Source organism: Doryrhamphus excisus, linkage group LG18 (assembly GCF_037039965.1).
Source record: "Doryrhamphus excisus strain RoL-2023G ecotype Guam linkage group LG18, RoL_Dexc_Guam_v1.1, whole genome shotgun sequence".
Taxonomy (NCBI): Eukaryota; Metazoa; Chordata; class Actinopteri; order Syngnathiformes; family Syngnathidae; genus Doryrhamphus; species Doryrhamphus excisus.
In genome coordinates this window covers 10,976,504-10,987,628 of record NC_136374.1, presented here as the reverse complement: position 1 = coordinate 10,987,628, position 11,125 = coordinate 10,976,504, and the positions used below count along the sequence as shown (strand labels likewise).

At 39.9% G+C, this 11,125-nt stretch overlaps 1 protein-coding gene across 2 annotated transcripts in view; it reads right to left on the bottom strand.

Moving 5' to 3' along the window:
• Positions 1–1,420: 1,420 nt before the first annotated feature.
• tox2 (TOX high mobility group box family member 2) overlaps positions 1,421–11,125 on the bottom strand; it is a 116,193-nt gene continuing 106,488 nt past the window's right edge. For both annotated transcript variants that reach the window (XM_058055116.2, XM_058055117.2), the window contains 4 exons: positions 8,621–8,701; positions 4,256–4,669; positions 4,035–4,171; positions 1,421–3,112 (listed from right to left, as the gene is read on the bottom strand). In XM_058055116.2, coding sequence (XP_057911099.2) covers positions 3,070–3,112; positions 4,035–4,171; positions 4,256–4,669; positions 8,621–8,701 — 675 coding nt within the window. In that variant the 3' untranslated portion in view covers positions 1,421–3,069. The remainder of the gene's footprint in view (positions 3,113–4,034; positions 4,172–4,255; positions 4,670–8,620; positions 8,702–11,125) is intronic.

Genomic DNA, 11,125 nt, shown 5'->3' with positions numbered 1-11,125 from the left:
AACATTACAGTGCATTTCTTACATCAATCAAAAATATAACTTTCCATTATTTACATTTGTATTCAACTATCTGATAACAAGCCCAAAAGGAGTAGGTTGAAGCAAAAGCTTATAAATGCCTACCCCTTTTTGCAAGATATAATCATGTTCATGCCACTGTCTTGTTTTCCCCTGTTATTATTATCATTGTAATATTATTATTATTATCATTATTGTTATAATCTTTATCATTATTACCATCATTATAATCATCATTAATATTACCATTTTCATGATTATAGTTAACATTTGTTGTTTTTTTTTAAATTATTTAATTTTACAGACTTCATTGCTTCTTGTAGAGTGTAGAGGTTTTCTCCGGGTATTCCGGTTTCCTCCCACATTCCAAAAACATGCTAGGTTAATTAGCGACTCCAAATTGTCCATAGGTATGAATGTGAGTGTGAATGGTTGTTTGTCTATATGAGCCCTGTGATTGGCTGGTGACCAGTTCAGGGTGTACCTCGCCTCTTGCCCGAAGACAGCTGGGATAGGCTCCAGCACCCCTGCGAACCTCATGAGGACAAAGCGGTAGAAAATGAATGAATGAATAATATTTATCAATATAAAAGTAAATTTGTATTTAGACAGTTAAAGGGATAAGATAAGTGATCAAAGTCCAAAGGTTTTCAAACACTTTTACATCAGAAAGAAAGGATGTCTCCATTGGAACTGTACAGTATATTTTCAGAATAACTATGTTAAAAAATAAGTATGAAAACAATGTCAAACTGAAGCTAGAAAACCATCATTTGCGTTGCTTGTTTAATTTCAGAGTTTGAATGCTCTCGTGCATGGAGGCAGGATGTTGAGGACAGCCTCAACGCAATGGAAGAATAGGAAAATATCTTTTTAGCTATTCCTTTTTTCAGATCCAAAATATGAAATATGAAATATGAACACTACTGAGGCAAACTGGTACAACAAGACTCTACCTAAACCTGCTTTTACGTAGCTTTGCATGAAGAATGTATGACTGTGATTTCCATATAATGTGTGCCAGCTTTTCCAATTGTCCAATAATGATCTATTTGCCAATTCAGAACTAGCGAAGAGGAGACGGCACACATGGGATGAATAAAACATCGCCTTAAGAGAGGTGCGAGGGGGAGGGGTGACAGCCACTTCCATTTCTCTCTCTCTCTCTTTGTGTGCAAATTGGGGCAAAATCCGTTTTTTGGGGGGCATTTTTATGTGTGTTTTCACACGAGACGCCCACAATACACCACGACTTGCAGCTGCTCGCTTGTTTGGTAACGACTGCCAATAAAGGAGTCCACAGTGCTAAAAATACAGAAGTTGTTAGCTTTTAAAGCTGCCATTGAAGGTGTGATCATCTCATTAGACGACCGAGATAATAAGCAGACAACAGGCGCCGTGATCACCTTTAAACATTTTCTTTTATTATCATTATTATCATCATCTTAATGCAGGGTTGGAAATAAAAAGAAGCATTGAGACACAAAAAGATGCTGCTTGCAAATGAAAAGAAGGGAACAGCAGCTACATTGTACAAAACAAATATAAACATTATCGCCTCTGTCATTGCATTATACCTAAAGTGGGGGAGCAAAAAAAATAATAACGTTAAAGTAAAATAACACCTCCATTGAAATAACATAAATGTTGTCATGTTTGTTTATAAATTAAAATAAAAAGACAGCAAAATAAAATGTAATAAAATTACAAAAAAACATTTATTTGTTCATGAATTAAAAAAAAAATCTCTTTTTATTTAACCAAATGTGAGGGTAAGAAAAGTAAAATATAACATAAAATCATAAAATACTATTTAATTTTAGCAACTAGCAAAAAAAAAAAAAAGGGAGACATCCGCTGAAAATATTTATCATGACTGGCTTTACAAATAATACAATAAACAATTGGCAATTTTTTTGTTATTTTTATTTTCATTTTTTTATACACTACGAAAAAAATGACGCTACAGTCAGGAAATAAAAAGAAAAGAATAAAAAGAAAAACACATGTGGAAACTAATCATAATAACAATAATAATAATAATAATAAATCACTGTAATGTGGGCGTGTCATTATACCTCCATTCTGCACGTCCAGGGAGGCAGAATTGTTCTTATGGTAGGGAAAAAAGTTATTTGAAGCAATGCATTATTATTTTTTAAATATATCTTGCCCCTGTCTATTATGTCTTTTTCATTGACTTAATGTAATACACATGTTAAAAAAAACACACACACACGCACACACACACACTCTGTGAGCACAAATGTAATGCAAGAACGAGAATGCCAAAACCTTCAATCAGTCTCACGCGTCATAAACATTCTAACGTCCACACACACACACACACACACACACACACACCCAATGACTTACATTGTAGTTTTGCAGAAGAACAAACTCTATCTGGACTTCCTTTGAATTGATCCCATAAAAGTTGTATTTACAATCACACTGTGACAGCTCAGTAGACCTGCATGGGTCTTTTAATATTTAAAATAAAAAAAAAAGAGATTATTTTGTTTTGATTCCCCTGCTGCTTTTTTGTGTCACGTTTTGCAGACCCTCAAGCAAAAAAAAAAAACGAAAAAAACAACCTATTAGAAGTAAAGATCTCGCTCCAGTACGAGGGGCAACTTTGCAAAGAAGAAATAAATAAAAGAGTAACAACAACAATGAAAGTATGTTTTCCTGTGCACTCTAATTAAAGCTGGATGGGGGTCCCTGAGGGGACACAAAAGAGGAGTGCTCTGCAGCCCAGCTACCAGAGGGGAGGGGCCTGTCTGAAAGTGGGGCGGGGCTTTCTAAGTGCATCAGGCGACTTCAAACCACAGGCTAATACGGGAAAAGTCGCTCTCGTTCCAAAAGTCCCCGTCGCGAGAAGAGAACATGATGGTTACTAAACAAAGTATGTAACGTATGTACACGTATGTAAGCTTGAGGAGGAGGGGTCGGGTGGGGGTGTGGCTGGAGGGGAGGGGGAGGGGGGGGGTCACGGAGAGGGTGAGAGTAGACTCCTCGCTTGGTCGCCGCCTTGATGTTTGATGAGGCTCAGGTGAGGTAGAGGGGCTTGTCCCTGCCTATCATGCTGCCACTGCAGCACACAGAGAGATCACACACAGACACATTAGAATAGAATACTACAAGTATAGTAGCTGTACATGCTGTACATGTACAGTAGCTTGTACTCGCAGCAAACTGTGGCTTGTGGCGTCAAGTTAATATTAATATTTCAGTAAAGGAAAATTTTATTTGAATTCAATTTCCTATTTCATGCACAACTGCTTAACACAAAAAGGTGAATATTTGTCAAATCATGAACCCCTATTGTGTTTCCTATGTTATTGTTTTTCAAGCTAATATGCAACATTGTGATACTGTAAAGTCATGCTTGAAATTTGAAAAAATGAATTAATAACTGTACGTTGTTTAGCCAATAATCACACAATTTGGTACACACCGGGGAGTGACAAATGCATGAGTGTAAAATTTTAGCAAGATTGGTTGAAAAACATGACTGCCATCCTAAAAAATAGTTTTTTGCAGGGTTACTGGACTTAGCAAGTACCATAACTTCCAGTGTATAAGATACACCAGAGGAGCCGGAACGAGCTGAACGAATCAGCTCCTAAATGCTCCGAATGAAATGCTTTGGTGGAATGAAATGCATTATGGGAAGAAATTGGTACTTGTATTGTATTTCTTAGCTCCCTTTTGAGTGTTAATTTGCTGTGTGATGAGTTTAGCATTTCTTAGCTACCTTTTGAGTGTTAATTTGCTGTGTGATGAGTTTAGCATTTCTTAGCTCCCTTTTGAGTGTTAATTTGCTGTGTGATGAGTTTAGCATTTCTTAGCTCCCTTTTGAGTGTTAATTTTCTGTGTGATGAGTTTAGCATTTCTTAGCTACCTTTTTGAGTGTTAATTTGCTGTGTGATGAGTTTAGCATTCTTTGTCAGATAACACCAGTAGTATTTAGATCACAGTTTAAGAGTACAAAAGTAAACATAAGCACTTACCTGCAGTGGTTGCCGCACTCCCTATTGCAGTATTCACTGTCCCAGTCATGACCAGGACCAGGACCGGGACCGGGTGCTCCTGGAGACTGGGACCCACCGATGCTCTTTTGATACTCTGACTGCAGGTGGGAATATGCCTGAATAACGAGTAGTACAATAGAGTGAATGCACTGGGGACACATTAGGATCATTTCCTGTAGGAGCTGATGGGAAAGCTCTACCTGCTGGCCTGGAGGGGGCGGGGAGTGAAGGGAGTGCTGCAGCCCCATCTGGTGAGAGATGATTGGCTGGGACTGGACCTGCTGCATGCGGATGGGCTGGTTGAGGAGTGAGCTCTGGTGCAGGGAGAGCTGCTGGTGGGGGTGAAGGGGCGGGCTGATCTGGAAAGAGGATGGGGGAGAGGCACTAATGCTGGGCAGCATCTGCGACTGGCTGAGCGTCTGCGAGAGGGTGTGGCGAGGGGCGTGGCCAGCATAGCTCTGCAGGTCGGCGAGGGGGAAGGCGCCGGGACCCAGGTAGGGGGATGACGGCTGGGGAGGGGGTGGCACGCTGTACAAGGAGGGGTTGGTTGGCATCATGTGCGGGGAAGCCTGGCTTGTTTGGGCACTTTTTGGCTCCGTGGGGTCATTGTATGTCTGTGGAGGAAAAGAAGGATGGTTATACCTCTTTTGTCTGTTAGCGTAAAGCTTTTTGTTGTCTTTAAGCGTTGAATCACGCTTAATCCATCCATTCGTCCATTTTCTATGCCGATTATCTTCGCTAGGCTCTATCTATCTTCTATCTTCACTAGCCTATCCCAACCGGCTTCGGGCGAGACGCGGTGTACACCCTGGACTGGTCGCCATCCAATCACAGGGCACATATAAACAAACAACCATTCACACTCATATTCATACCTATGAAAAATTTGGAGTCGGCAATTAACCTAGCATGTTTTTGGAATATACCCGAAGAAAACCCAAATACCCGCAGGGTGAACTTGCAAACTCCACAAAGTGATGCCAAGCTGAGAATTGAATCCAGGTGTTGTCAATCTCCTGACTGTGTGGCCTACATGCTAACCAACGAATCGCGCATTTAAGTTGACTTAACATTCACCCAAAACTTAGAAATGGAACTGAACACCAGAATACATAACAGAAAGCACTGAGGCTCAGAGCTAAACAAACTAAACTGACCAGACAGAAAGAAGTATTAGCATGGTAGAACTAACATTGACTAAACATTCTTCTAAATGTACATGACAAAAAACCCAAGAAACCCAAATGGAAATCGAATTGAAGACATACCAGAGACTGAGACTCACAGCTCACAGCAAGTCATCTTTAATTTAAAGGGAACCTATTATGGCCATTTTTCGGCTCTTTGTATTGAATTGTGGAATGCTATAGAGCAGCTACACACAATAACCAGCACACAAAGTAAAAAAAATGAGGAAAATATGGACTGACTATAAATGCTACAAAAATTGTATCTGCCTGATTCTGTGCGACACGTACATATGCGTCAAGCATAACCCAAACTTAAGGCTCAGACGTAAACCATCTTTAACCAAAGCGTAAATCCAGATGAGTGACTGCTGTTGAGACATATTAGCATCTGAAAACAACTTTGTAAACAAATGCTAAGTCTTCATTCCAATGACCAAACTGTCTCCTAAGACTTTGGTAATGGAAAGCAACTCAACTGAAAATGGACGCAAAGACCAGCATGCGGTCTAACAAGGAGGCTCAGAGCTAAACCTTTTTTCTGTAAGTCTTCGGTACGCTAATCCAAATGACACATTTTTGTTCAGGCATATTAACTACCTCAAACTTTGCCAACCAACCAAACAGTCTCCGAATATTTTAGCAATATGAAACTATGTTTAGGATGTTACCATTAGAAAACGCTAACTTCGGTGGAACCTAACCAAATTGGTGCACCAAATTGAACTCTTTACTTCCTTTTATTATTTCCCGGAGATTAGTTTTTCTTCGCTACATTCATAGATGTACAAACCAACGACACAACATTACTTTGTTGGTACAAATGTTAGCTTGATTGTATTCCCCATCTGTATTTTCAAATAACAGAGTCTAATGAAACAATGGATGTAGTGAATAAACGCATGCTTGGCTAGACTTTACTGTTTCACGTCTCGCTCTAAAATATTCACACTTCCATGCAAGTGTGAACGTCCATGAAGTCTGTGATATTGTCGCAGAAAACTTTCAATAGTTAAATATGCCAGCTCAGGCTGCGTGCCAGCATAAGGCAGTTACACGCACCGAACAGCACGGTCCATTGTTCTAAAACAATGGTTTGCGTGTATCTCTGCCAGCGCGATTGCATATATACATGGAGATAAATTAAACAAAAATACAGTGTCCACATACTGTTCAATCACCGGCAAAAACAAGACATACATTCTTCTTTCTTAACAAAAAATATATAATGTGGGTTAAAAAAATCTGAATAATATATTGACTTTAGGAATTTTGATGATATTCATTCATTTTCTACCGCTTTTCCTCACGAGGGTTGCGGGGGGTGCTGGAGACTATCCCAGCTGTCTTCGGGATAGGCGGGGTACACCCTGGAATGGTGGGCCAGCCAATCACAGGGCACATATAGACAAACAACCATTCACACTCACATTCATACCTATGGACAATTTGGAGTCACCAATTAACCTAGCGTGTTTTTGGAATGTGGGAGGAAACCGGAGTACCCGGAGAAAACCCACACATGCACGGGGAGAACATGCAAACTCCACACAGAGATGGCCGAGGGTGGAATTGAACCCTGGTCTCCTAGCTGTGAGGTCTGCGCGCTAACCACTTGACCACCATGCATCCGGATTTTGATGATATAATGTAACTAAATAATGTGTATTCAATACATGTTAATATTTTTTAATATAACCGATTAGTTTAATACTTTTTAATATATTAAAAGTCGGTATGCTCCAATCAGGGTTTTACGCTGCAGCTTCCGATTCCAATCATCCACGAGTGAAATCGGTTGATACCTATCACATGGATTAATTATACATTTATTTATGAGTGCAATCCCTGACTGTCAAAGAGCCATAAAATAGGTCATCACTACTAAAATGAGTAGTTAATTAATAATGTAGGCAATGTGGATAATAAGAAATATTTTTTTCTATTATTATCTACGACAATTTGTGTTGAGATGTTTCGTGGTTTTGAACACATATCAATTAGAAACATATCTTTGGTCAGAATACGCAATGTATGCAGTGTGTTCCTTGACCGCACCGTGAGAAAGGATACAAGCAGTAGTGTGCCAAAGAAAAGGAAAGCCATCACCATGAAAGCAAAAGTGATAGAGGAGAAACAACCACCAATATTGGCTGCTCTTTTGGTGTGAAGGAGAAGAGGAGGTTACCCTTCCTGACTATACTACTTCGCTTTTTGTGTACTACTCACGGCCACAAGAGGCCATGTTTATAAACGTCGCTATGATATGTTAAGCATGTTGCATTGCAGATGCTCCACTAAGAGAGGACCTGATCTATCAGCTTCTTTTTTTTTTTTTTCTTCAAGGCACACGGCAGCGTATAAATATGAAATACATGTCGGGCTTCTTGTTAACTGCCAAGCAGGACAGAGTGATGTGTGACGCTCTGCTTTTTAGCCATGACTCACGACCATCCCCCCCTTCTTCCCCTGAAATAATCAATGCAACAGGGACGAAGGGATGGATGGATGGAGTTTAGAGGAGGCGAGAGGTGATAGCAGGGCCAAGTGGAAAATGAAATACTGAAGAAATATGAGATGATAGATTAAATTTTATTTAAAGAGAAAGGGTGCGGGGGGGTCATTCAATTGATTTCATATTTATCAGAGGAAAACCATCTTGCAGTTTTTTTTTCTAAGGGAATGAATGCTGTGTGCTTTTTTTTCCTACCCCTAATTACACTTTTTTTGCATTGAGCTCCACGGAGTTGTTGACAGGCTCCGACATAAAAAAATGCAACAGGTGCACGGCGAGGATGTGAATGTCTTTAAATGACACTCCAATTACCACCACATGTATTTACTGTGAGAAAGACTCATTTGAATCATGACACAGTGATTGGCTGCCGCTCAAAGAGTTTTTTGGGGCTTATTTTTGACTGGCAATTTACCGATGTATAGTATCAATCAAGGAGCTGAGGCCGCGAATGGCGCACAGACAAGCGAAGGGAATGCTGCTTTGAGTTTGAAGAGGCTGATGAATTAACTATTCATGCTTTAATCAAGGTGCTTGTTTTCAGCTTTGAGAGGAAGTGTGGCGCTGCACGGACGGGTGGGGCTTGGTATGGAAATGTAATTTAGAGCTGTATTTAAAGGGAAACAATGCAGAGATGAATGCAGTTTGAGAATAAGACGTACAAAAGTTTGGCTTTAAAAATAACACAAACATGGAGGAAAATGTGTACACTTTAAGTTCTCAGTGAAGCGAACCCTTCCTTTTCCTTGACAGTGTGAAGAATAGTCATGGTTTAATTTATCATCCTTTATATCGTGGCTGACCCATGTATATCAAAAACATGACCTACACACACACAGAGACAAACACACATGCATGGTTACCTTGGAAACCAGACTGGCTCTGTAGGCAGCCAATGCTTTCAGGTACTCCTTCTTAGCCGCCTCTGTTTTCCTCTTGTAGCTCTGCACCAACAAACAAAACAACAGACTGATTACGTCAAGGCTACATCAATACATTTGGTTGATGATGTGGTGTGACCCGAAAGACCGGCACCCACCTCTTGTAAAATTAAATTGTAATATAAAAATTAAATTTATTTGTTAATCGGCATGCTTTCTGGTAATGAATGGATGGTATGTTCCATTCATAATAGCATATTAGCCCATACAAAATCTGGTGGAGATCAGTGCAGCATTTGACTACCTGACTGACATATTTCCCAGCAAGTAAATTGACTAACAAGCTGAGGGACCGACTGACTAAATGACTGACAGACTGACTTTTCAATTTACTGCATATATATATAAGTTATACTTTCTAATTTTCTAACTAACAAACCTGATTGACTGACCAACCAACTGAGTGACAAACTTTCTAGCTAACACATTAACAAACTGGCCGACTGACTGACTATACTGGGTCACTAATTAATAGATTGACTGACAGACCAATTAACTGACGACTAAATAGCTAATCAGTTGACTGACTGACAAACCAAGGAAACTGACTAATGAACTAACCAATTGATTGACCGGCTGACGATACATACTCATCGACTAACAACTTGGCTGAGAGACAAACTGACTAACAATATTGACTAACCAGCTGAGTGACATGCTAATTAAGGAACTGATTGACTGATAGACTAACTGACAAACCTTCCAAGAACAATAGACTAACTTACCGATGGAGGTAGTGACTGAAGAACCATGCAAGGTGACTAACAAACTAACCAAGTGGTTAACTGACAAACCTACAAACTGATTAACCCTGATTAATCCCTTCATGACATGTACCGTATGTAGGTTTTTGAAAGAAAAGTGTATTTTTATGGTAAAATTATTATATATTTTTTGTCTATTTGCATTTACCATCACAGTTGAAATGTCAATAACACTTCACACCTGTAGGGGGAGTACAGGAACAAAAAAGGCTCTACAAATTGAACTCTTATAATCACCAGTTACACTACACTACTCCAAGCAGTTTTCATGTTAAATTAATTTCAACACACACTAATGATTTGCACGACTTTTTAAATAAATTACCGTGCCTAAGGATGTCTAATTATAACAAAGTGACTTGGATTCATTAGCAATCGAAGCTGCAGGTCAGTGTGTGAATTAAAAGCAACAAAGCTGTGAGAGGCGAGCGGCGTGTGCCTCCGTCGTCAGGCTGTCACCGAGGTGAATTAGCCCTTAATTGTAGCTTAATGAAATGTACTTGTTTGATAAGCACTGAATTACAGGAGACTGGAAGTGTGCACCCTGCTGACACCGAGCTCAGTGATTAGGCCTTCGACTGTAGAAAGTACATCCAATATGGAGAAGTTTAATAGTAACCCATCCTTAACCTCCAATACTTCACTTTTCTTTCTACTGCTGCAAAATTAAAATCTTATCTTAACAAAAACATGAGTTCAGTGCTTTTATGTTCACCTTGAGGAAAAACAGCCCAAAAAATGCATTGATCTAACACGGTAAAGCCTCTGGGAATTTAAAAGGAAAGGAAAAAAAAACATGGCACCCAAAAACACATCCTAATAAACATTCTTAAATGGAAAAAAAATCAAGGACAGCACAATCACAAACAGAAAAAGAACACAACAAAGAAACCTTTGTCTCATAGAAGCATAGCACAGCTAATTGGGAACTTGTGTTTACATGTTGTCATTAAATGCACCTCATCCACATAAATATACCGATTTCTTGAGCAGGGCAGAAGAAAAATCCATCAAGACATTTTCATTCATTCATTCATTTTCTACCGCTTATCCTCACGAGGGTTGCGGGGGTGCTGGAGCCTATCCCAGCTGTCTTCTGGTGAGAGGGGGGTACACCCTAGACTGGTCGCCAGCCAATCACAGGGCACATATAGACAAACAACCATTCACACTCACATTCATACCTATGGACAATTTGGAGTCGCCAATTAACCTAGCATGTTTTTGGAACGTGGGAGGAAACTGGAGTACCCGGAGAAAACCCACGCATGAATGGGGGAGAACATGCAAACTCCACACAGAGATGGCCGAGGGTGGGAATGAACTCGGGTCTGTGCGCTAACCACTCGACCGCCGTGCAACCAAGACATTTTATTGTGTTCAATTTTTTTGGTAAATAACTTGAAAACATTGCATACAGCGGAACCTGTCATAGCATCCACAAATTTATACAACAATTTTGCCTCAGTTTGTGTGCATTTTCTGTTCACAGCAGGGCCGACCCAAGCTTCCATAGGGCTTTCTATTACAAAATAATTAATTACTTTTTTACGTTAATTGCTCTTGGGAGCCCACTTGTGGTCACATGGCCCTAAGCAGGTGCTTAATTCGCTTATGCCTTGGGCCGGCTCTGGGTTAGAGTACAATATGACACTGGTCCTGT